General features: G+C 48.2%; 1 protein-coding gene across 1 annotated transcript in view; it reads right to left on the bottom strand.

The window, feature by feature from the left end:
- WTIP (WT1 interacting protein) overlaps nt 1-22213 on the bottom strand; it is a 70243-nt gene extending 48030 nt beyond the window's left edge. The window contains exon 1 of the mRNA XM_066637486.1: nt 20852-22213. Coding sequence (XP_066493583.1) covers nt 20852-21941 — 1090 coding nt within the window. The 5' untranslated portion in view covers nt 21942-22213. The remainder of the gene's footprint in view (nt 1-20851) is intronic.
- Nucleotides 22214-27415: the final 5202 nt, after the last annotated feature.

Below are 27415 nucleotides of genomic sequence, written 5' to 3'. Positions count from 1 at the left end.
TCAAATCACCTAATCCAGTGGTTCTCAAACTTTTTAGCATTGGGATTCATTTTTTAGAATGACAAATCTGTTGCGACCCACTGGAAGTGATGTTATTTACCTGGAAGTGAACTCATGGCTAGAAGTGACATCATCAAGCATGGCTTGACATCATCAAGCAGGAAAATTTAACACCCCCCATATGACCAAATCAAATCAAATTAATTAGAAGTTTACAATAAATATATAGGTTTAAAATTTTATTTAAAATAAAGAAGAACCCTCCTAACCCTTCCAAGAAGTTGCCGCTGTTTAAAAAAAACTTCCCAAATATCCCAAAGGCTGCAATCCTAACCACACTTACCCAGGAATAAGCCCCATTGACTATCATCGTTAAAAGCATATACATAGTAGCCTGTTAAAAGTACAGATCTGTCATATTTCCCCAAATGAAGTCACGTACCAGGGTAGCATCAAGTCTAATATGTTAAAAATAAAATGCACATTGAAATGAATGGGGATCCACCTGAAATTGCCTTGCGACTCGCCTAGTGAGTCCCGACCCACAGTTTGAGAAACACTATCCTAATCCCAGGAAGAGGATGGGCAAAACCTACAGCAGCAGCTCCTGTACCACTTTCATACATTCCTGGTCTTGTGATTGCAAAGACAATAATCAAGGCTTGGCTGCAATATGCTCTGTGCCCAGAAACTACCAAGTAATTCAGGAATAGTAACTGCAGCTGAAATCCAGGTGCAATATACATTTCGACTCTCGGAATGTCTAATACCCAGGATAATCCCACGAGAGAAATGGGAATGAGATTTGTCAGGTTCGGCGTTAACAATTCCAAGGGATCCACATGCAACACACATACTGTATTCATTCAAAACACAGGCAGATTGGCTTCACTCCACACAAAACAAGGAAATATCAGCACATGCTTGCACTGGGGTGCCACAAAAAATACTGCTGCTCAGCCCTGCCTCAGGGTAAAGCTTTTGCCCCTTTAACTAGGTGCATTCCTGACCAAGCAAATAACTCCAGAGCCCTCTGGCATCTCCACTGTCACCAGAATCTGAGCACAACAGTGTCTGGCTGACTACTGTGGACATTTTAAGCCAGCAGAAGCAGTCCATCGGTTCTCATTGGCAAAGGTCCACCACTGAACGAAACTTCTTGTCTTGAGCTCTCATTCACAAACAGTGCGAGATGCTGCCCATCCATTAGCAGAGTCACTGACAGACCTCTCCTGGGAAACACTGGGGCATGAGAATTGCTTGCCCATTTCCTCTGCCTCCTCACCCCTCAAGCCAATGAAAGCAAATCACCAGTTATCCCATGCCTTCGCTCCCCCACCAAAGAAAATGAATCACCCAAACAGCTGTCAGCTTGAACATTTAGTTCCTTGAAGTGAGTAGTCATTAGCTGATGGACCACTGTAGTGCCAGCAAGGTATATTATAAAATTTGCGCTGGGAAAAAAATATGTACATGTTATATGCACGTGCTTCAGATGTACATTGCAAAATGGTGAATATCAACATTCTGAAATATATATATTTTAATTGTTGCTTTTAAAACCTGTCATCAATAGGTTTTCATTATTTTTGTTACCAATATAGCCTACTTGTTTTCCATCATGGAACTCAACAGAGTGTCCAGGAGGTTCCCAGGAGGTTGTCCAGCCAGTCAGATGAAACCTAAACTTGCTTAGCTTCAGCAAAGTGGCTGCAGCACAAGACCTCAGGCTTGCCTGGCATTGTGCAGACAATGTTCACGCTAACTTTTTTTTATTTTTACCACCAATACTTTATTAAGATTTGTCATCATCTATAAGAAAAAGAGCCTAAGCCTATTCTCCCCCCCCCCCCCCAATGAAAGGCACTGCTGCATCCTGCTGGGAAGGGGCAGTTGCAGAGGTCTCCTCTGGGTAAGGGAACAACTGTTCCCTTCCCTGGGGTAAGCCTCTACAGTTTGGGAGAGGGTGTTAACTCAGACCTGTGCTAGCTAAGTGGGATTGAAGCCTAAATTAATGTTATTTATCTATTCACACTTGAAGCACTAAACATTTTGTGATCTGACATAATTAAAGTTTTGGCATCTCAGTACTGGAGAGAAGCAGATTCTGGTACCAGAACTCTGGAAAAGACTAAGAGTTCTGTCTAACTCAAAATCTTCTACGCACAAATCTTGCTCATTTTGTATTTCTTAGTTAGTTGGCAACCTTCCGTCTTGAAAGACTATGGTATCGCACTCTGAATGGTGGTTCTGGCACAGCGTCTAGTGTGGCTGAAAAGGCCGATTCGGGAGTGACAATCCCTTCCACGCTGGGAGCAAGTGCAGTCTGTCCCTGGTCTGTCTCCCTGGCTATGGGCCTCCCTTCTTTGCCTCTTTGCCTCAGACCGTTGGCCAAGTGTCTCTTCAAACTGGGAAAGGCCATGCTGCACAGCCTGCCTCCAAGTGGGCCGCTCAGAGGCCAGGGTTTCCCACCTGTTGAGGTCCACTCCTAATGCCTTCAGATCCCTCTTGCAGATGTCCTTGTATCGCAGCTGTGGTCTACCTGTAGGGCGCTTTCCTTGCACGAGTTCTCCATATGTATTTCTAACCCTTGCAGAAAACCAGCTCCAATGTGGAACTCCTTGCTGCAGGATGTGGTGCTGGCGTCTAGCCTAGACGCCTTTAAGAGGGGATTGGACAAATTTCTGGAGGAAAAATCCATTACGGGGTACAAGCCATGATGTGTATGCGCAACCTCCTGATTTTAGAAATGGGTTATGTCAGAATGCCAGATGCAAGAGAGGGCACCAGGATGAGGTCTCTTGTTATCTGGTGTGCTCCCTGGGGCATTTGGTGGGCCACTGTGAGATACAGGAAGCTGGACTAGATGGGCCTATGGCCTGATCCAGTGGGGCTGTTCTTATGTTCTTATGTTCTTAATGTGTTTCTCCCTCTCCCACTGTCAAAAGCAGTAAGCTGCTTGGAGCAGAGACCTGCTTTTCAATCTAGATCAATTTTTCCCAACTGCGGGTCAGGACCCACAAGTGGGTTGAGACTTGATTGTTGGTGGCTCCTGAAATTGACAAACTGCTAGCTGACAAGGAAAAGTGCACTGAAACCTATGGGAAGTGAAACTGAGCCACACATGCACATTTACTCATAAACAGGTAACTGTGCCTTGGCTATTATTGAAGACCAAGTGAATGGGAATGCAAGGCCACCAGAATGGTCCTGATCTAATGTACATGGAGTTCAACAAACACTCCAGAGGTGGTCTCCCTCCCATCACAGTGAAAAAGATAAAAACAGAGGCTTGAGTGGCTGGTAAAGTGAAACTTTATTTTTTAGTCTCGTAAAGAGCTAGATGGGTCCCAACTGAGTGTCATTTTAAAGAGTGGGTCCCGGTGCTTAAATGTTTGAGATTCACTGATCTATATTACTTTGTGAAATACCAGGTACCATGATGTTTGGGCTCTATAAATAATAATGTTAATACGTCGCATAAATAAGGGTCTATGTCTAGGATACCTAACAAAAATAAAACCTACAGCATACATAATGGGAACAGCTTTACTGCATATGTCAAAGCAAAGACTGTCTTCCCACAGCAGAGGTGCGCCAATATCACATTATTATTGCTGACATGGGCAGCGTCAGCAGATAAAACATGAAAAGGCTTGGCAGTGCAGAAGTTCTTCCCAATGACACAGGTGGAAAGAATGGGGAACTGTGGGAGTAAGAGCTGGAATTCCTCTTCTAAATCTTAGATCAGAGATTTTTCAAAGCTTGTCTTAAGAACATAAGAAGAGCCCCACTGGATCAGGCCATAGGTCCATCTAGTCCAGCTTTCAGTATCTCACAGCGGCCCACCAAATGCCCCAGGGAGCACACCAGGTAACAAGAGACCTGCATCCTGGTGCTCTCCCTTGGCACCAAGGGCAGAGAAAAAATTCTTTTCATGGCACACTGACCTCTATGGTCTTCTCTATGGTCTTCACCCCTTGTGATTGATATCACTGCCGGTTTCCGGGAGACTTGCCTGGGTTCTACGGCTGTTTCAAGGGCAACTGTGTGTAGTAATGAATTGTCAGAGGACAGACAATATGTGACTACAGACAGTTGTCCTAGAAACAGAGTCGCAGCACCCAGACAAGTTTTTCAGTGATTTTTAACACTATGCTCCAAACTCCTGTGACACAATCGTGGACCTTTTGCAGCACACTATTTGAAAACCACTGCCTTAGACCAGGGGTGCTCACACTTTTTTGGCTCGAGAGCTACTTTGAAACCCAGCAAGGCCCGGAGATCTACCAGAGTTTTTTTTACAATGTTCGCACCATCATAACATATAACATTTATGTGTACAATGTATGTTGGTGTACCTTGAGCCCCACTGAGTATAACAGGACTTACTCCTGAGTAGACATGCCTAGGATTAGGCTGTGAGGCTGCAATCCTAGCCACACTTACCTGGGAGTAAGCCCCATTGAGTACAATGGGCCTTACTCCCGGCGTTTCCTCCCAGAGGCACCTGAAGGGGGGGGGTCGGCACTCTGCGATCTACTCATTTTGCCTCGCGATCTACTGGTAGATCGCGATCCACCTATTGAGCACCCCTGCCTTAGACTATATGCCAGGGTCCAGATTCCACCATGCATGGTGGCATCTAAAGCAAGATAGGTGTGCGCATGAATTGTACACTGAGGAATTATGTGCAACATGTACTTGTGAGGTTGTACAGCCATCACACGGGAACTTATACTACTTCAGTCCTCCGTGTGACAGATTTAGAACTGACCTACATAGCAACAACTTAACCTAGGTCAGAAAGAAAGTTGGTTCTCAAGTGTTCTCCACTACTCAAGAGGATGGGGGGGTAGAACCAGTGTTTTCAGACCATGTGACTACTCCCTTAGGAAGAGGTACTGCATCTCCAGTAACTATGAGGAACTAAAAACAAAAGTAGCCACGCTCTTCAGAATACGTTGCCATTTGGTAAAGTAGCCTGGAATGCATCCAAGTGGTAGACCGAACCCTGCCGTGAAACTTCTCATTCCCCCTGCCCCACCCCACCCCATCTCAGTTCGCTTTTTTGTCTCTAGTACTGCAAGTTGCAAGTCTCACAGGAGGAAAATTTCAAAAGCCTCTCCATGTCAAAACAGAGTGACACAGTTCTAGCAAAAGGGCTGCCCGTTCAAAAATGCATGCCAGAACTGGACCTTCCTGTGCAATTCAGAAGCTGATGACCCCCAGGAATCTCTCCTGGCAAACCAGCTCACAGTGCTGGGAGTTTTGGAATATGGCAAGATCTCGTTGCTCAGTAGATCTCTAAACCTTGCCAAAAGAGCAAGACTAGGAGCAATTCACAGAACTGAAAAGGACCAACAACAGCATCTGCAAAAGCTACTATCACCCAAATTCACAATGAGAACTGCTCACCCACTTTCAGAATCTACTTGGGCCTGCTCCACATGTACATTCAATGGGAAATTGCATCCATGTGCCATATCGGAAGTTTTTGCATTTATTTGGTTGATTCTGATAAAGGTGTCAGGAGACCATGGCTTTTCATGTTTTTCCCCCCTCTTAATGGACCAACACAGCTACCTATGGTTTTTTGTGTTTTTATTTTGCATTTGTACAGTCACTTTATGTTAGCAAACGGACACTTTATTTAAACCTTGAGCGCACATCTGCACCAAAAGGCAAAGAACAAATCAATAAAACAAACAGACTTCAATGGTGGAAAACTTGGTGGACGTACAAAATCAACCCTGAAAAATCTTCAACATCTGCATTAAGAGACTTAAAAAGGTGATGCAACTAAATTCTTCCCTGCCCCCAGTTCAGAATAGGTAGATCTCTGTCACAATTACATTTCTAAAACTAGAAGCTAGACTGAATTAAAGAAAACTGTTGTGTTTCTTTTTGATGTTAATGCTTTACTTTCTTCCAACTTTCATTTCACAGCTTTGCTTTGAAGCTGAACAGAAAGGTGAGTTCTACATTAAGTCAACAAGACTCCTACTTCGGCCTCCAAAATCCAGAGCGACTCAGTCTGTTTACAGGAGCAGTGGGAGACTGGAGCCATGAACACACATGAGACCGTGGCCTCACTTCTGTGACAGGTACACATGTTGTAGAGCAGTGGCAGAGGTTCAATTCTTAGTATCCAGGTCGAACCAAGAAAAATCCAACCCGGAGCCCTGGAGAACTACTGCCCATCAACTAGGACAGACGAAAGAAAATATTTCTTAACCAGGTATGTAATTAGTCTGTGGAACTCCTTGCCACAGGAAGTAGTGATGGCATCTTGCCTAGATGCCTTTAAGAGGGGATTGGACAAATTTCTGGAGAAAAAGTTCATTACGGGTTGCAAGTCATGGTAGGTATATGCAAGCTCCTGGTTTTAGAGGTAGGCTCCCTCAGATTGCCAGATGAAGGGGAGGGCACCAGGACACAGGTTGTGTGTGTTGTTTGCTCCCTGAAGCATTTGGTGGGCCACTATGAGATACAGGAAGCTGGACAAGATGTGTCTTTGGCCTGATCCAGCGAGGCTCTTCTTATGTTCCTATGCTGACAATAAGGAGCTAGATGGAGCAGGGGTCTGATGTAGCAGAAGACCACTTTGTATGTCAGAGAAAAAATTGAGTTGCCATCCCAGATCAAGACAGAAACATCGAACACAATTCCAAAAGATTCTCTGCAAGTTCAAAATTGGTCAGGCACATCAAACGTGTCAACATGTGCATAAACTGTGGCTACAGATGTTAAAAGATGGAGAGGGGATTCAATGCTAATTCATCAAACTAGCAGTGACAACACTGGGGCATGTAGAATTACATCAGCCATCCCTGAACTATGGCAGAAGCAACTGTTTCAGAAGTTGCCTGGAAAAAAGTATAAAACTTGTATGGCAGAGCAAAGGCAGTTAAGGGAAAAGAATAGGACAATCTCCTTTCTGCTGACTGCAAGTTGGAAAGTGAGAAGCTTTTCTGATCCAATTACTCAGCAGGTTGTACCAGTGGAAACCTGCAAGCTGAAAGGAAGGAAACCATTTGCTTCTTGGGGTGCCTAAAATCTGCACTCAGGTCAAAAATATCTGCCACCTACAGCAGCTGAATTCACTCTCCATTGATTAGTTGTAACTCTGCCTATTGCTGCACTGCCATGTTCCACAAAATGGCAACATGCCTGACATGCTTTTCAGTCCTTTTGCACTGGCCAACCATCAGTGATGGTTCAGGCATTCACCACAAAAATCAGCCCCAGTAGACCATGAGGTGTAAAAACAGAAGGCACCGGAGAAGAACGTGGCACGCCCTTGGTAGACTTTCTGATGTCAAACACATTGGTAGCTGTAGGCTCCTCTGTTACCCTGAAGCCCTGGTGAAAAGGCAGCCGAGAGAACCCCCGCCCTAGTCTCAGGCAATGAGTGGAGCAGGTCACTGCAAGAGTACCAATTTCAAGCTGGTTCAAGAATGACCTTGGATACCTGAGCAAAATGCTACCATGTGTTCCAGCTTTTGAGTCCTTTTGACAGGTGACTGATGTGCCCAAATCACTTCAGGATACAGCAATTGTGGATCAGTTAATGCTAACAGACACAAACAAACCTTTCGGTGAAAGGGATGCACGCCCTCCAAGACACACAGGAAAAACCAAGTCCTTCCTCAACGCACTCTACCTGCCTCCTTTTGAAAACCAGAAATGCTTCCAGTGAAAACACTGCAGTCAAGAGGGTTGCCCGTCTGTCAGCAAGCCCACAAATACCTTGGGCTTTAAATGTCACAGACTATGACAGCCCCCTTCTGCACCTTGGCCAGACTTTTCCCGTGTTTCTTCCTCATTTCACATGAGTCAGATTTTAGTATATGACAGAGAAAAGGTCAACTGTGACAGCTGCCTCTCTTGATATTTGCAATGGGCCGCTGATTGCTCAAGGAGCCCCAACTTGGCAGGATCCAGGTGTGCTTTCCTAGGTTCCCTTGAGATATCTGCCTCTAGCCAGAGCTTCATGACATCCAGAAGGAGGCATGCCTTTGTGCAGCCATGCTTAGTTACAAAGATGATGATCGGTTCCCACCAGGAGAAACCCCAATTGCCAGTGTCACATCTGCAGCTTGCTGGGGTATTCTGGCACCCCAAAGGAACTGTGCTACAGGCTTAGCCTGGATGTGGGATAGTAAAACTGGTCTGGGTGCAGACACCCCATGCTGGCTCCCCCAAGCCAGGTCCCAGCCCTTCTTTCTGAGGATCCTGGTTCAAGCCATATAGTCTCCAACAGACTGCCCCTTCATCCCTGTGAGTTACATCAAGTTGACTAACAGCTGGATCCACCACCCACGTAGCACCACTCATGTGCATGCTTCCCGGGCAACAGCTGTTGCATATGTGCCATAAGGCAAATTCTGGTGACCGAGAAGGAAGAGGTGCTGATGAAGAGACTTGTGCCACTTGCCCCGCAGGATACAGCAGCAGCCATTTTGGCACTGCTGTACCACAGAGCAAGTGAGCAGCATAGCACTGGGCCCTAAGTCTGTCCAAGTGACTTTCAGGAAGACTTGTCTCATTTCCTCCTCTTCCAATGATGCCCCAATCCTGGCTGCAACTGCTTCTTATGAACACTATGTATGCAAGCACCATTCCCTAAGGGACAGAGCCAGGATGGTATAGTGATTCGGGCTCAGTGATGAAGCTTCCTGGGTGACCTCGGGCCAGTCACTATCTCTCAGCCTCACTACTTCACAGGATTGTTGTGAGGACAAAAGGGGAGAAGGAACCATGTACCCCACCCTGAAGAAAGGCGATATTAAAATGAGGAAAATTAATAAGGAATCCAGATGGCCAGTATAGGAGGCACCTTGAACAACAGCAAACGGGTGGCCGCTGCAGGCCAGGTTGTTGGCTACACTTTCCTCTGCCCCACAGATTTTTTGGGGGGTTGAATACGTTTATACTCCCACCCCCCATAGTTGTATTTCCTGTTCAACACTATATGCTCTGCACAGAGTAAAGTAGCTGTACAGACATGGGCATGCATAAGTCTGAGTGTTGATGCAGGGGAAGAAACAACTGCCACCGATCACATCATCCATTTGCTGCCTCAAGGGCTCTGCAGCATGGGTTGCGATTCTTCACATGAGGAAAAACTCCATATATGTGCAAAGCTGGCAGAGCTGACCCTAGCCTACTTTACTGAACAAATGGGACAAGACAAGCATTTCATTGCAAACAGATGTGGCCTCCAGAATGAAGACTTCAGAGGAACAAGCAATAACTGACAGTCTCTCATGTGCTCTTTGTTTAAAAATGCCACATCTTGAAGGTTGTTAGCAGGTAACAGCAGCTTGGAGTATTAGGGACCGCCGTGGCCATCTGGCTGAGAGAAGTCCAGCTTAAATGAGCTCTAAGTAGGCAGAAGCAGGCCAAGGAAAGGCTTTTGGAAATCTTACAAGGAACACAAATGGGGATGGAGAAAGTTGTCCACTGTAAAAGCCTGTGTTGGTTGCCACACATGATCTAGCAGCAGCATCTCAAATGACTGTGCCATCAACCGTTCCAAGGAGAGCCTTCCTCCAACATCACCACCTGACCGGCAGCTTTTTCCAAAGCTATAAGAAGCTGCTGTCTTCCAAGTCAGACCCTTGGTCCACCTAGCTCAGTACCGTCAGCACTAGTTGGCAGCAGCTCCCCATGGTTTCAGGCAGGAATTTTTCTCAGTCCTCCTTGGAGGTGCTGCCAGAGTTACAAGATCAGTTACAAATGGGTTACGAGAGGATTCACACATATAGGCCCATCACTTGATCTCTCACCCCTTGACTCAGATCAGTGTGTGAACCGCCACCACTGGCTTTGCGTTAAAGGTAATACGAAAGCTGCCCTTGTGGCCTGCACAAGTCACCACCTGAATTTGCAATTCAGGGAGCCGTGCCCATTTGCAGGATCCTACTTCTCAGTTTACAGTGGGCATCACAGCCAACTTCCCACAGCTGTGGAGCCATGCTAGGAGCTGAACCCAAGCTCTGGGATCCAACTTGGTTCACTAGATCAGACCAGCTCCCACATAAATCTCACCAATCTAAACTCCTTTGACAGCTGTTCCATTTCCTGAAATAGGGCTCCAACTGTATTTTTCTCCCCCTCTCTGCTTCACACAGTTCCCAGAGGACAGAAAATGTTTCCTGGCCTCAGCAGTCAAGGAAAGGAAACTGCTCGTGTATGCTTTGTAAGTTCTGACATAGTCAGACGAACTGCTTGGGAGATACCCGTCGGTTTCCTTGCAGACAATCCAAATGTTTGAAACATCCTAAGTTATGTTATTCATCAGATCAGGAGTATTTCAAGACACAAAGAAAACACAGTAGCTTTTGGCTGATTGCTAAATGAAACCACATGATGGTTCGGGTAGGGTTCGAGCTCTCTCTCTCACTCACTAGTTGTCCCGATGAGTTACAGCATCTTTTCCGAGGGTTTGCTGGCTCACACTGCTCGTCACATTACTGACTGAATATAAATTCCAGAGAAACATGGAGCGAGGTTTCAGCAGGAAGGAAGCATTCCAGTAGGATGAGAAGCAGCATGAGCTGCATACCACACTCTAGGCTGGATGCAGTGAACTGCAAACAGGAGGATCCCACACAGCCCTGCCTTCCCAGTATGCACAGGCAACCAGCACATCATGTGTAGTATGGAGGACTCCGCTATGCACTTATGGAGCATTGAATGCAGGCACAACACCCCCAGTGGCCCTGTAAAGACTTGAATACCGAAAGGTCAACTACATATGTCCTTCCTCTAAGCAGGCCAAGAGGAGCCAATAGTCACTGCTCAGAATCACCTTTACTGCAAAAAAAACCCTGGGGAAAATCCAATATCCTCTTGATCAGGAAAGGCTTATCGAACTTTAAGCTGATAGAGTGTTCCTGGAAAATACTGCAATATATGTGTAATAAAAAGACAGGATGAGGAAGGAACAAATGACAAAAACACAACAGGTTATCTTGGAGCTCACTGGTACCACACAAACTCTTGTGAGTTTGAAGAACTCCGCATGCTGCCATCACCATAGTCCCTCCAGGTAAGCTGGGGCCTGTGCGGTGGGGGGTGACACAAGCCTGGGAGTACCCCAGAAAGGGTAGTTTGTGCGCACACAAGGGTCCCCAACTAGTCTGCGCCCCAGGACTTGGCATACCTTGGGGCCTAACATCTGAGATACCTGCATGTCTGCCATTCTCTGCCAGGGAGCAAAGTAAGACCCACTGAGATAGCAGGTGAAAGAAGGAAAAATATTAGGTAAGTAACTTCCCAAAGTAGAGCCTGAAGACCTCCCTGATGAAGAGGGGGGCCTATTCCAGAAGCAAATGGTGTCTCTGTTCTTTCCCCACTAGTTTGCAGAGTCTGAACCAGCTCTCAGCCCAAACCCTTTCCCAATTATCTTGGCTCATTCACAGGTTATTATGTGTCTTCCCAGGATGAACTTTAGATGGTGGAATTCTTTTTCCCTACTTGACCAACAACCACCTATAAATCCTTAAGGGCATTCAAATAAAATCCGAGTCAATGAGCATCTCAACTGCCCAAAAGAACTCCTGCTCCCTCCCAGTGGTGTAACTAGGGCAGAACCTGCCCTGGGTGCTATGCAAAGTGGGGGAACATGACTGCCCCTCAGACTCCACCATAGTTAGGTGGAGGATGAGGTGCTGTCAGTTTTGCGCCACCTGTTCGTTCTCCTTCAGAGAGAAGCCTCCACAGGAGAAGGAAATGAGGACATGGAGATGATGCAGAGAGTGACCCCTCCTCAGGGGAGAACCTGAAAGTGACATCACGACATTATGCATGAGGTCAGTGCTCCAGCGCTGGTGCAGTGCGTTACGCTTCTGCCCCCTCCACCATCTACACTTCTTCGTTGATGCCTCTTCTTGAACACCTGTGGAACACTTCCACACTCAGAACCTTCAAATCCCATCTTAAAACCCATGTTTTCCGTGAAGTCTCTGAGACCACCCCTTCATTCTCATTCCCTAAAGTACCTAAGCTTCAGCACCTGAAACTATCACAGATTCTTTCCTTGTCCTCCCACTGACCCCCTTCCTCTGCTGCTTCCCTGTGCGACCCAGAGTTACACAGGGTAAAGCAATCCAGGGTAAAGACCCATCCCCTCCTGTTGCATAAGGTGGCATGTATGTTGATATCATATTATCAGTTGGCAAGGGCTAGTGACTTTTGAATAACCTCCCATTTATCCTTGAACAGGTAAACAAGTCATAGATTCTACACACGGCTGTTAGTGCAGGATTCAGTGTGAACGTATTCAAAGCTGAAATGCTAATGACAGTCATATTTGGGGTGGGGTGGAGTGGGGTGAATCAGCACAAAAGGTTCCTTTGGGAATGCTGTAAGATTCACAAGTCTACAGTCAATATACGTATGAGGTTGCGGCTAACAAGTTCATCCAGCCTATAATCTTGATAAGCATCAATACCAGGCCACAGCTGGCAGTCCTGGGGGACTTATTCTGGAAAAGATCAAGTTGCACCTTAAGCTGTTTTCTGGACGGCCCCATAAAATTAGTTTCTAGACAAGATTAACAAAACAATGGATGTGGGCCTGATTTATTGGGCTTCAACACAAACTACATTTTCCAGCTGTACCCTATTACCTGTATCTGTTTTGGAAGCCCACAACCGTGTTGTGGAGCTGTTTCATCTTACACAATCAGGTCAAGATTTCCCTCCCTAAGAACTGGAATGCAAGACCACAAGATTAAAACTATCCCAGCAATTTCCTCCCTTGGGAAAGGGAGGATAACCGGAGTCATGACACTATGGGTCTCCTCTCTTACAGCAACTGCAGGCCTGCAAGCAGCTTCCTGCAATACAGAGAGCATGCCTAGAAAGCATCGGAGTATCTGAGGAATGAATGGGAAGAATGGACTGATGTCGTGATAGTGACAAATGCAGTCATCCTTCCTATGTGGATCTTAATTCACAGAAGTGAGGTGCAGGGGCACAGTGACCACCAATTCATAACTGGACCATTTACGTTCCCTTAATTAAGCGAAAAATAATGATCAAGGCCTTTTTTAAGGCCCGGAAATTGAGACAGTCTCACAAGCATCCCAAAAAAGTGACCAATCAAACCAGAGTTTCTCAACAACATAAGCCATAGATGCCTGCACTGGAAGGCTGCCCAAGTCACATTTCTAGTTTTGTCTGGTCCCTAACCAGACAAAAATGCAAGGTATTGCTGTATTCACATTTCAGGATGATCTCTCTATCCACCACCCTTTCAGGTGCAAGTGTTGCATCCAGTTCATAATAAAAGCGCTATGTGAATCTTCTTTATTTATTGAATCTTCTTTATTTATTGCATACTTTATTGTATATTTTTGTCATACACAATGCTTTATGGGAATCAGTCTCCAGAAGGTGAGTTAAAAGGCTACTAGATCAATCAAATGCCTACTACTCCTCAAAGACTACCCGGGTTATCCGTCAAACTAGATGATCTCAAACTGTGGATCATGACCCAATTTGATGGTTCTGGAAAGGGTTAAACAAGTTGCTATTGGGGGGGGAGCACTGCTACAGCCATACCCCTTGGCATTTATAAATCAAGCAGCAGCCTCTAGGGCAAAAATTTTCAAATTTTTCTTCTCATGGCACACTATGGTTTTCTCTATGGCCTTCTCCTCTTGGAGAAGTGAAGTGACCTGGAAGTGAGGTCACTTCCAGGTTCCAGGAGACTCTTCCAGGTTTTGCAGGTCTATTTCTAGGGCAACTATCTGCAGTAATGAATTGTCTGTCCCTTTTCCTTTGTGAGCAGAATCATTGGAGGAAAAGGGACAGACAACTGATTACTACAGATAGTTGCCCTAGAAACAGAGCTGCAGAACCCGGAAAAGCTTTTAGCAATTTTCAGCCACCGTCCTCCAAACTCCTGCAGCATACCTGTGGACCTTGGGTTTTTCCACTTCAGATTGCAGGTGGGGAATGCAATCTGATAGCATAATGGAATGTTGCCCCATTTTAAAAAAAGAATAATTATCACATCGAAAGTAAGCTGATCAGTGAGGTTAGGAGGTCAGAAAGCTAATCCTTGGCCTGCCCATCTTGTGCGAAGGGTTCAATCCTACTCTTCTCACCAAACAGCTAGTTGTCTAGGTGAGAATTGTTCTTTTAAGTGGAGGGAGGGTGTTCATCACACAAGCCCCCACCTGCCATCTTATACAGCCCAGACAAAGGTTTAGCATTGCAGAGTGGTACAGTGGTTGAAAACTGCTGGCATTTTTAAAGCAGCACTGTGATGCTTTTTGGTCCTTTGTTTATAAGGCAAGGCGCAACTGCACTAATAAAGATTTAAATTGGGGGGGGAGACGGATGGGGAAGCTGGGCAGGAAGAACGGAAACTGTTTCAGGAAAAGATTTAAGAATTGCCTCAATTGCCGCTTCAAGAATGTGGCTACTTTCAAGACAAAGCGTGGGACATTTTGAGGACCAAAGGCTACATCCTGAGCCCACTTTCTGTGCATACCTGGGAATAAACACTACTGCAATGGGGCAAGAGGAGGGAGGGAGGAATACTCCCTGTATCAAGCCCACAAGAGTGAATGGAGCAAAAAGAACAGTGTCTGCTAAAGTGTGGCAAGCCAGCTGCAATTCTAGATGTTGCTGAAAACCAACAAGTAACCAGTAAAAGCCCCTCATCTGGAAGCACCCATGCTGGAGGCTGCTTTCAGGAAAAACAGACCGCTATTACTGAAATTTTCATTCAGAATCCAATCTGAAAACCATTTCCATAGAATGCTGTAAGCAAAGCAACATAGGTTAAAACAGGGGTGTCCAAACCCCGGCCCAGGGGCCAGAAGCGGCCCATGGTGAGTCTATCCACCCTGTGGCCAGTCTGATCTCCTGAGCACCTCTGGCCCAGCTGACCAAACACAACCAGAGTCGTGGGGTGAGGGAAAGGATATCCACTTAAATGTGTGCTTTATTTCTTGGGTTGTGTTCATGCTTGGAGAAGTCCTGGACTTTTGAACCCATTCATTTATTCATTCATCTAAGTTCCATCTCTAATGTATTTATTTAAAATTTATATTTAATTTTTTTTTTCCTGGCCCTTGACACTGTGCCAGATATTTGATGCGGCCCTTCGGCCGAAAAGTTTGGAGACCCCTGGGTTAAAAAAATAAAAGGATCCTTTCTTCTCGAGATGCCATCTTGACAAGCACCATGTTCCATGCCAAAAGTGCACCACTTTGGGGACAAAAACAATGGATCCTGTGCATTAAAAGAGTTTAACATATCACAACCACACTTGCCTGACACAGATGGAGCACCAGCCTGAGGCTGGTTAACACTGCGATGCGAAGTGTTAAGCCCTCTAAACTTTGTTCCCATTCCAGTTTTTTTTTTCTTGGAGGCCCCTTTCCACCTCCCCTTCCAAGGCCTCCACATCAGAACATCTGGTCTCCGAGCTAACTTGCGACCAAACACCAAAAGCTACAAATTAAGCACCGCATAACTTGCTAAAAATGAATGCCACACTTCCTTTTGCAAAGCTGCTGGTGCCTGGCAGGCTAATCATACAAGCAGCCTTCATTCCGCTTTGCATAGCTTCATCATAGCATTCTAAAATGTATCTTTATTCAGTTGTATCCCACCCATCACCAAGGAGCCAAGGGCAGCTATACACCAACTTCTTCCATGTCTTCCTTACCATACCTGTGAGATTGGGAAAACGGAGATAGCAACTGCCCCCTCACTGCCCATTGCTGTCTCTCCCAGACTGATACAAGGAAGACAAGATAGCCTTCCATAGTTTTGTCCCTAGTATCAAGTATTCAGAGATATGTGGCCTCAGAATATTCCCTCGTGAGATCATGGCTAACAAGAGACCCATTACGGTTCTGAAAGCCATCTCATCAAGTCACGTGGCTGTGAATTCCTTAAGTTAATTAGGCATGGCATAAAAGAGGACTTCCTTTTGTCTGCCTACTGTCAATCATGTCACTGGGCAATACTGTGAAGGGGGGAAGCTTCCATCCACTCCTGCCACACCATTCATAAGTTTATGGACATTTATCACATCTCCCCTACATAGAAAGTACAGTAAAACCTTCAAAGTTGACCACCTCTCTATATTGACCACCTCCTTAAGTTGACCTACTTTTCACAGTATGGACAGACACTGCATATACATTATGGGAGACCAACCTCTATATGCTGACCACCTCCGTAAGTTGCATCTTGACCATTTCGACCATTGCACAGAGTATTAATTTACCCTCCATAAGGTAAATTACGCGATACTGGGGCATGTAAATGAACACGATACTGTGGGCCTGTGTTATGTCTGGTTTGTCCCTTCTTGGAAAAGCAAGAAGCCAAGCGACAATCCTTCCCCTAAGCCTGCTATCATGAGTGCGAAAGGGTTTTTATAGGTGGGCTCACTGCACATAGCCAACAGACCTGCTCCAGCTGCCGACTGTACGTGGACATGTACCAAGTTGTGAGGGACATGAGGTTGCTTGTGCATAGTGAAGCCATGGTCCTCTTCACTTTGGTTCCCATCACCAGTGCATTACTTAACACTTATACTGAAACACAACTGCTATTTTGCTGCCTATTCTCCCGGTTTGGAGAGATCCTTCTGGAGCACTTCACAATCCCTTCTGGTCTTCACCACTCAGAAAAGTTTAGTGTCATTCACAAACTTGTCCACCTCCCTGCTTATCCCTGTTTCCAGGTCATTTATGAAGATGTTGAAAAGCACCAGCCCCAGGACAGATCCTTGAGGCACTCCACTTTCCACCTCTCTCCACTTTTTTATCAATTGCCCATTGACATCCACTCTCTGCTTCCTGGCCCTCAACCAGTTCCCAATCCATGAGAGGACCTGTCCTCTTATTCCCCGACTGTGGAGTTTTCTCAACAGCTTTTAGTGAGGGACCGTATCAAACACCTTCTGGCATTTAGTGAATCTAAGGAGACCCAGTGGAGGCCAGGCAGCCTAAGTAAAAAAGTGTGTTTGGTTTTTTTTAGCTGTTGGGGCTATGTAACATGCTGGCAAGGGATAGCATTGATCTGCCTGTCTGCTATGAAACCAAGTATTTTTTTTAACTTACAATTTTTTTTAAGCTTATGAATTTTCAGGGTTTTTTTTAAACACTGGTTGTGGGCTGTTTATTCTCTGTCTCTTGATATAGATATAGATGATATAAATTGTAAGCATCACAAGAGGACAAATTTTCATTGATATTTGCAATAAAATGTTTCTAAATAATAACTTGGCCTTATATTTGTTGTCCTGGGAGCTAAAACATGATAATATTTAAATGCCTTTTTTCCCCATATGTTGTCCGGCTCCCTATGTTGACCAATTGCCTTCCACTTGGGTGGTCAACTTAAAGAGGTTCTACTGTATGTGGAACACAGGACGTTGCCTTCCACTGAGCCAGACCAGTTGTCCAACAATTTAACTCGCAGCGGTTCTCCAGGGACGGAGAGGGGTCCTTCCCAGCCCTACCTGGTGCCAGGATCCACACTAAGACTTCCTGCATGCCAAGCAAGTGCTCCGCCAATGAGTGAAAGGCCTTCTCCAAGTGGACACACAAAGAACAGGCCACACTGTCTATGGTGGTCATCAGAGCCCTTGATCCTGCACCAATCTGCAGCAATTATGTCAAAACACACAGTGCAGGTGGGAACACTCTAAGTATCCCTGAAACCGCTGCCAATCTCTCAGGAACCCTGCAACATGCTGTCTCCTGTGACATGCAAAGAATTTAAGCACAGCCCTGCTGGATCAACACCAGAGGTTGATTTCTCCCAGCATCCTGTTTGCAACAGAGGCCAACCAGGTGCTTCTGGGACACTTACAGGCAGGGAGGGAAGACAACACTCTCCCCTGCTTGTCCCAGGCACCTACTATTTAGAAGTACACTCTGAACATGAAGGCTCTATTTAACTAGAATGGCCAGCGTTCTTATTTAAATCTTATTTAAAATACTTATATCTCACTTTTGCCCACCCATTGTAGAAATTACAATATGCTGCTTCAGTCATAAGCCAGGCTTGTAAATAACCACGTGAACGTAAAAACAACTTTAAAATAGCCACAAGAAGTCAAACAGCAACCAGTGTGAAAAAGGGAAAGCAGCACCAGTCAAAGGAAAAGAGGAAACAAGAGTCAGGGTGGAAGGAAAATTCCTTCAACTCAGAAAAAGTACAAAGAAAGAGGAAGGTTCTCAAGCGCTCCTGAAACACCTGCAGAGAGGGAGCTAATCTAAGCGCAAGTGGAAGAGAGTTCCACATATGGCAGGCCACCACTGAGAAGGTACTCCTTGCACATTATCAGAAGCTCATGTGACAGCAATGTGATGAAGGGCCTTCTCCATAAGCACCTGGCTTGCTGCAAGGAAAGTGCTTTCCACTCAAGCCCAGGTACGCATTATTTCTGGCTGAAAGGCCTTGCATGGCTTTCATGTTGCACAAGTCTGGACAGCACCCGCTTGCCAGAAGCCAGCTCTTCCCCTGCCATGTAGCAGCTAATCCAGCCTGTCTGGCTGTCTTTTATTCTGAATAAAAATAAAAAAAACTTTTTAAAACTTTGTTGGAAATGCTTTTGGCATTTTTGTGAGCATGAACCACAGGCAAGAAATTCTCATTTGAGAGCTGCAGAATGTGGGAGAGGCAAGCTCTAAGACTGATCCACAAGGAGAACTGCAGGTAAGCTAGTAGAGGGGAAAGGACCAAAGATGGTTTGCAAAAGCCAGGATTGTTCAGAGCCCAGGCATGCTCCTGAATGCTGACTCAAGGCATTTGGGCGCATGTGGTGAAGACATTCAAACATGCCCCCCCCATGAAGTCATTGCTCAACCAATCTACCAGGATATTCTCCTGGGCACTGAACCACTCCTGCACAATTCTAGCTCATTTTAAGGGGGTTTATGCAGGAAAAACATCCGAAGACATCAGGTTCCCCACTATGTCCTTCACAGCACCCAAAGTGTCACCTTGCTTCATGGGAAGGCAATCTCAGCCAGGTACGGTCACTCTAGGAGAGAGAGTGGTGGCAGAGTGGGCAAGTGGCACACAGTTTTGATCCCACTCAATAAGTGATTTCACAGAAATCCCCTCTCATCATTATAACCCAAGGAGAAGCAGGGAGCAGCAGCAGGAGAAAGGCCTGGAATGTACCTAGGTCGAGAAGGCTTTGGGGGATAGGAGCGGCAGCAACAAGAGGTGCCTCAGTCTATGGCTTATCACAGCCTTGCAAATCCATGAATGTTCCTAGTCCACAAGATCTTTTTAAAGATTAGTCTTCTTAAATAAGTCTGGGCAAGAAGTCCAGCTCTCTGGTGCATCAACAGCAGGGCGGGAGGGACTCAGGTTTCTTCCAGCTTCAAAAGCTCCCGTCTAATCACCAGGACCAGCCAGAGGCAATTGAGCAAGTGGGTATTTAGACACCTGGCTTTTCATTTAAGTTGCATTTGTAATTATGTTTAGTCTACTGCAAGATACTTTTTAGGCCAAGTCTCTTTAAAGATGCCCCAGGTCTCTTCTTCAATACCAGGAGCATCTGCTCCTTGTATATGGCTCCCAACTTAAGAACTGCCTTAACAAACCCTGTGAAAGGCAGGAGGGTAGTGTGAGAAGGCCATCTGCCCTATTGTCAGTCAACAAGGGCTAGTGTAATGTCCCCTGGAAGACCAACACTGAATACCCTGAATGACACTGATTTAAGGCATGAAGGGGGTTTCGTGAAAAGCATTCAGGACTACTCTTAAGCATATTGATTCAAGGTCTACCAGTCCTGGAAGCCAAAGACTTGCTCATGGGTCTTCCAGCAAGAGAAGCCAAACTCTGGAGAAGAGGGATTCATAAACTCAGGGCCCAATCCTATCCAACTTTCCAACACTGATGCAGCTTCAATGCAACCCCAAGGTAAAAGAACAAATGTTCCCTTATCTGGAGGAAGCCTCCATTAGTGCTGCCCCACCACAGGATGCAGTACATGCCCCGCTGGCATGGCTACATCAGTACTGGAAAGTTGGATAGGATTGGGCCTTAAGCCCAAAGCTGGTGGACTCTGAACATTAAAGCCTCGACTGCAACAAGGAGGAAACTTGGAAATGGACATTGCACCAGGAATTTCAGGTACCCCTTTGGAGCCAGAGAGCAGGTGTTTCTGCAATTTCTGTGAATTGCAAGAATGGGAGGAAAAGCAGGGGCAGCACAGGTTGCAAGCACCCACAGGGCAGAGACCTCATCTTTGTCTACTGGGATCCAAAATGGTTTCATCCAGATGGCCATGTGAAAAAGTGAAATGGAAATCTAACCCCAAATGTGGCAGAAAATTGAAAGCTACTTTTATTGACCAGGATCCTGGAGAAATCTTGTGCCAGTTTAGCCTTAAGTGGAACAAACACCTGGGACTTCTCCCCTCCTCACCAAATCCAAGAACTGTCTTCTGTCAAGGGTCTTGGAGCCCAGTCCCTATGCATGATTATTCCGAAGTAAGGCCCATTATCATTAATGAAAAGACTACAGCCCTAGAAAGCCAGCCGACTCTCCTCTCTTCTGTCAAGGGGCTTGGAGCCCAACCCTGCATGTCTACCCAGAAGAAAGTTCCATTATAGTCAATGGGGCTTATTCCCAGGTAAGTATGGCTGGGACTGCAGCCCTAGAAAGCCAGTCAGCTGTCCTCTCCTCTGTCTTGGAGCTCAATCCCTACACACGTCTACTCAGAAGGAAATCCCACCACAGTCAGTGGGGCTTACTCCCAGGTAAGTGGTAAGTAAGGTAAGTGTGGACAGGTAAGTGTGGACAGCCCGTCGGCTCTCCTCCCCCTGCAGGCAGGCACTCACCGAAGTACTCCTTCTTCATGTGCATCTCCAGCTCCTTCTCCAGCTCCAGGGTGAGCGCCTCCAGCCTCTTCTCCGCCTGGCTGGGCCCGCTGTCCCTGGACGGCATGACCTGGTAGGGGATGCGGAACTTGGCGCCGGGGGGCCCGTGGGGCAGCGGGGCGCCGTCCCCCGGGGGATCGAGCAGCAGCAGGCCCTCCTCGGGCAGCAGCGACGCTCGGGGCGAGGGCAGCTGGAACTCCGGGTAGGCGCCCGTCGAGCCCCGGGAGCTGCGCGAGCTGCGCGAACTGTGGCTGGAGATGCTGGAGCGGGGGCTGACCAGCGCCGCGCCGCAGCCCCCCGACGACGAGCCCGCAGCCACCCCGGGGCCGTGGCGCCCCGAGGGCGCCCCCTCCAGGTCCGCGGTGCCGGAGGAGGAGGAGCGCGGGCTGACGTGCCGCTGGTCGTAGCCCATGCTGATGCCGCTGGTGCGGTTGCTGCCCGGCTTGCTGTTGCCCCCGCCGTCGGAGGAGCCGGCGAGGCTGGCCCGGGGGCTGCTGCCGGAGTGCTTGCTGGTGTCGCTGGCCGTGCTAGCGTAGCTGGAGCGGGGGCTCAGCGCTGCCTCGACGGGGGGGCCGGGCGGCACCACCAGGCTGCCCCGCGGGCTGGCCAAGGGCGGCCCCCCTCCGCCTCCTCCTGCAGGCGGGAAGCGGCCCCCAGCCTCGCACGTCGAGGCCCGCGGGCTGCCTCCTATAGCGCGCAGAGGGAAGCCCTCGGCGGAGTAGCGCTTGTAGCAGGGCAGCGCCACCTCGGAGCGCGGACAGGGGCCGTCCTCACTGCAGCCGCCGTTCAAGGAGCGCAGTGGGAGGCTGCAAGTCGACGCGGGGGCCTCTCCCGACGGGTAGGGCGGTGGGGGGCCCAGGGTGCAGCCAACACCCCCAGCAGTCCCCCCACCGCCGTTCAGCTGGTGCTGCTGCTTCTTGGAGCGCCCGTCCAGCAGCTCCCCCGACGGCTGCGGCTGCTCCCTCCTGCGCCTGCCGAGCCCTTCCTCGTAGAGCGCCAGGTCTGCCATGAGCCTGCTGGCTTTGGCCAAGCCCTCCTCGTACTTCTCCATGCCGCCTCCGGCAGCGCCTGCCCCGGTCCGTCCCCTCGAGCGCCCCGGAGGAGAAGAGCTCGCCCGCCCGCCCGCCTGCCTGCCTGCCTCTTCCAGCCGCTGGAGTTGGGTGCTGCTGCCGCCCCAGCAGCACGCTCCTCCTTCCCCGCAAGAGTCTCACGTCGGAGGCACCCGGCCTCGCTCTGCACCGCCGGCTCCGTGCATGGGAAGCCCGGCCTGGGAGGGAAGGAGGGAGGCGCGCCGCCGGGCAAGCCCCCGCCCCTCCCGTCTCACTTTGCCAGGCTTCAATGCGAGTTTGCTGGAGGGGGGGAGTCAATGGCGCGCTGCGCGGAGGAATTTGGACCTCGGGGTTCGGTCCCTGCCTTTTCCCCCGCCGCCACCACCACCACTCTGGTCCAAGGGCTGCTGCGAGAGGGGACCCCCCCAGTTTGGGTGGGAGGGAAGGAGGGAGGGGGCTCTGAGCGAGCAGCAGGCTTGTGGTGCGGACCGTGCAAGCAGCAGCGCGGAAGCCCGGGCGGGACTTCTTTGTGTGGGGCAGGAATGCGGAGAGGAGGAGGAGGAGGAAGGAGACGGGGCGCTGCGTCCCTCTGGAATGCAGTTAATGCTGAAGCCAAACAATGACTTTAACTAAGTCAGCCGGGGGTGGGAGGAGGAGGAGCTGCTTGGATTCCCTCCGGGTGACTTTGCTCCTCTCTTTTGGGGGGGGGGGGCACTGAGAAGCTGGAAGGGGTGGAATGCTGCTTTGTGCTTTGCAGGCAGGCAGGCACACCTTGAGAAGGACTCCAGGCTGCAAACCCCCCCATGCTCGCCAGCTGCTGACCCATCCCAAGGTGAAGGAGCCCCCCCGTTCCACGCGAGGAGTGACAGCATCGTCATCGCACAGACCCAGTAGGGTAGCCAGAGGGGGGCAAAGCGCTGAGTTTTGCAGGGCGCCTCAGCGCAGCGTGCAAGCGGCCCCTCCCCTTCGGAACCATTCAGGGCTGGGGGAGCAAAACGGAGGCTTTTGCTCCCCAGTGTGCAAGTGCGTGCTCTGGCCTTGTGCACATCACCTCACTTCATGCGACCTGAAAGCGTGCCCTAGAACTGTGGTCTTCAACCTTAACCCCAATACATACATACATACATACATAATGAGACTGGGAACCCACCATCAATTTGCTCCACTCCCAAGACCCTATCTTCCCACCCCTGCCCCCTGTTGCCACCCTTCCCCCCCCAGTAATGACCTCCCAGTACAGTTCACTGTAACCAAATATTCTTATTAGAGAGAGCAGAAAAAGTTACCATGAAGCCTTGCGCTAGTGAAAGGTACTTTCACACAATTGCTGAGAACCTGAGCACAATCTTCTGGTACCTCCTGAACCTGAGTACAATCTCCTGGTACCAAATGCCTCCCCCTTTTCCTGGTGGTGCTCTAGTCCAGTGGACTTCAACCTTTTTCATTCCCATAAGTTACCACAACCGAATTACTTTGGGACCCCATTGGGGTCCTGACCCCAAGATTGAAGAACACTGTCCTAAAACATGCCCAGTGTGCATGATGATGTGGCCCTCCTGCCTTAGTCTCTTGCAAGGGAGACTTTGGTCCATCTCCTAGTCTACATGCTATGCACCCTGATGGGTCTTGAGTCTGGAGGCTGCCCTGGCAAACCACTGTATTTTTCACAGGGGTCAGGGGATCAGGATTGCATATATATGTAGATTGGGCCACAGCCACTGGAAGGCGAAGGGGTTGCAAGACTCTCTCTAAAACCCAGAATTCTTTGGTATGTGCAATGGTGCAGCACAGGCCAAAGAATATGGACTCATCTCACAGAGTTTGTATCAACTGGACTCAACTCTGAATGTGACGGATGAAGCCCTGAAGGGTCAGAGGAAGCCCTGAAGGGTCAGCTGGTTTACAAACCAGATAAGATCAGGTCAAAAGCGTTTGTAAGTTGCAGGACAGGCCCAAGTGCTCCCAGTGTCTGAGGCAGCATGCCAAATGCGGGCCCCTCTTACCTGGCAACGTGCTAGCCTCTGCTCCCCATCCTCTGTTGGATGATGGCAGTTCCATCTTTGAGAAGCATGGGAGAGGCATTTTTCTTCCCCTGTTATTTTCTCTACCCACCAACTGGTTTTCAGGGATAGATTTGTCTCTGAACACAGAGGTTCTCATAGAACTGTCATGGCAAGTGGCCGCTGATGGACTCCTCTTCTTCCATGATTTAGTCTTTGGAAGGCACCTCAGCTAGACACCACCACCGCATCTTGTAGCAGTGAATTCATTCATTCATTCATTCATTCATTCATTCTTGTGTGAAACAGTCTTTGGCCTGTCCTGAATCAACTGCCCATCGCATTCATTGGGTGTTCCAAGTTTCGCTATTATAAAAGGGGAGAAAAGGTCTCTCTACACATTGACTCCACACCAGAGAAAACGTTGGTGATAGGTTCTGAAAGTCTTCAATTTCTTTGAAATTCAGTTTTGAATACACTCCAGAGGAGGCCTTTGAGCCCTGCTGCCAGTCTTTGTCCCTGATCTCCAGGCTTTGCAATGATACCTCTAAGTTCACCCTTTTCTATCAATTCCTAAAGCCTGCTCAGAGAAAAAAAGCAGCAGATCTGAATTATGTCATTCAAGAAGAATTGCTTTTCAAAAAATGAATTTGCCCCCTTGTGGGAACCACTTCTTTATATTCAGAGAACTTCATGTTGAAGTGAAACTCCATTCAGAAAATGGTCCTTTCCCAGCAAGAGATTTCTAGATTTGATTTAGACAGCTATGTCCAGCCCCAGATCCTGGAGTGACACCCAAGGTTCCCCTAAGCTTGCAAAGCACAGAGCTGCTCTAGTGGGAAGAACAGCCAGTGTGTAGCGATGTCTGCCTGCAGGACATTTATGCTAGTGGAGCATGGCCAGCACCTAGGGCCAGCCCATCCATGAGACTGGCTGAATCAGTTGCCTCAGGCAGTGAATTCGCTCCTGCCTGCCTCCTCTCTCCTCTTCCCAGTCTCTGGAAGGAATATGGGAATAGAGTGGAGAAAAAGAAGAAGGAATAAGGAAGATGGGAATAGAGCGGGGGGGGGGGAGCAGAGAGGAGAGTGGTGGTCAAGCATCTCATCTTGACAATTTAGTTGTGGGGAACATTGCCAGAGGACTGCGGATGGATGGTAGTGTCATATGAAGCAGTGGGAATGAACAAGGTATGGCAGTCCCAGGCTAAATACCCCACCTGGAAGGAGCTCTGCTCACTAACCATCTGATCTCTGGTAGTAGTGGTAGGAATCCAGAGAGCGGCCTGGGATGGCAGAGTCTGGGCAGGCTCAACTGGAGGGAGGGAGGTCCTTCCAGTAGCAGGGGCCCAAGCCAATTAGGGAAATATAGATAGAGGTATGATTTTTTTCAGTGAAAATGAAATAAAAACACATAACACCACTTTGCACTTCTCATTTTCATTTTAAAAAATGCAAAAAAAAAATGTTTAAGAACACCTCTATATGCAGCCACCAGTGCTTGGAGTTATGCCCAGAGATGGAGGACAGCCAGGGCAGGTATGTGCATCCCAGTCGGCTTACCTGAGCCTTGTGATGATGTTAGTCACCTTGGGGGCCTGCAGGACTGGTTGACTTGTAGTGAATTGGGGGGCTGCCTGCATTGCTCCTCCTCCCTCCACATCCTGGAGTTCAAAAGGAAAGAGGGATTGGATCAGATGATAAAGCCTGGAGAAGTGAATGTCTGGAGAGAGAGAGGTGGACAGAGTGCCCTGCTCAAGCCCTCCAGGCCTCCTGTTCAGCTCCAGTCTCCTCTTCCTTTTCCAATTCAGGGAGAGGCAGGAAGAAGGGAATCAGCGGAGGCAAGTAAGGAGGTCAGCATTTGTGCTCAGGTTGGCCCTGGGGACCTGCTTGCAGGCAGGGAGGCAGAGACGAATCAAAGAAGAGCAGTCATCACTGTGGTCCCAATATGAAGGTGGACTGCAGCTTGCAATGTTAGAGTCTTTTGGCAGGTGTGCTGAAAGGCATTGTTTGCTCAGTGTCACCCCCTCCTAGAGAACTTGCACAAAGGGTGCCACTCTCTTGCTAGGCACTCAGCTGCCTGCAGTCAGCAGGAAGCCTGGTCTCCCCCACCCCCGCCCTTGTGATATCCCAAGAACATGTTATCTGGTTATCAGTCTTAATTAAACATTGAAGGCAACTGTGCTCTTGAAGTGTACAGGTTTAAAACCCACGAAGGACACAGGCATATGTCAGAGGTCCAGGCCAGGAAGGTGCTGGATGAAGAGGTGACCTGCTTTTTTGCAGGTATACCCATATAGATCCCATTCACAATACCACAGTTAAAGAGTGCAGGCAAGAAGTCACAGCTGGAGATATGAGGTATGGACTCAGAGAGGTTCAGACAGGCAAGCTGTGTGAGGAAAGTCTGACGGAACTAGATAACAGCCTACGGGCCCAATACTACCCAATTTTCCAGTACCGGTGCAACTGTGCCAATGGGGAATGCACTGCATCCTGTGCAGGGGGGGCAGTCACAGAGGCCTCCTTAAGGTATGGGAACATTTTGGGCTGAATTGCGGCTGCACTGGTGCTGGAAAATTGAATCGGATTGGGCCCTACATCAGCCCTATAAGACAGCCAGGGTGGTGTAGTGGTTCTGGAGTGGAATGTAGAGCTGGAAGATCGAGGTTTAAATCCCTGCTCAGCTGTGGGTGACCTTGGGCCAGTCACTATCTCTCAGCCTCACCTACCTCGCAGGGTTGTTGTGAGGACATAAGGAGGGAAGGAACCATGTGCGCCATCCTGAGCTCTTTGAAGGAAGAGCAGTATAATAACATGAAAATATAAAAACATGAAAAAATAAGACAGGCCAAATGGAGAGTGGAACTGAGAAACAGCAGCTTCTTCAAAATCTGCTTTGCCACCTTCAGAGGTGAGATTTGAATTGAGGACATTTGAAAAGCTGCTGGGAGGGAAAATGAAGAAAAAAATTGTCCAGCTTATTCCCTGAAGGCAGAAGCAGCAGCTGCCAGTTTCAAGCACAGCCAGACCAGAGATCTGCCACCAAAGAATTGAGCTATCATGAGCCCAGCAGTTTGAATTTCTCCTGGAAGCAAACTGGTAACAAGTGAAGCGGGTAGAAGATTAGTGTGCTGAGATCAGATCAAAATGGCTCCCTGACATCCAGATTTTAAACCGAATGAAGCTACTGGGCTGTCTTCAAGGGCAGCCCCACATAGAGCACATTACAGTAGTCTAGCCTGGAGGTGGCAAGAGCATGAATGGCTGAGGCAAGGCCTGATTTCTCCAGAAAAGGATGCACTGCCTTGGAATGTCAATAGTGTCTTTCTGTTGCAGTCTTCGGCTACAAGGATATTTGCCATGTTTTTCTGCTGTTGTAAGTCTGGTTTTCTTGCTTATGCAGCACTGTAGAATCCTTTCTGCAGAGAGTGCTTGCAGCAGCCAGCCATGGTGTCTGGCTGCCGTTCTGCCTCTAGC

Source organism: Tiliqua scincoides, chromosome 9, assembly GCF_035046505.1.
Source record: "Tiliqua scincoides isolate rTilSci1 chromosome 9, rTilSci1.hap2, whole genome shotgun sequence".
NCBI classification, from domain to species: Eukaryota; Metazoa; Chordata; class Lepidosauria; order Squamata; family Scincidae; genus Tiliqua; species Tiliqua scincoides.
The sequence above is the reverse complement of the archived record's forward strand: the minus strand, read 5'-3'. Positions and strand labels throughout refer to the sequence as shown.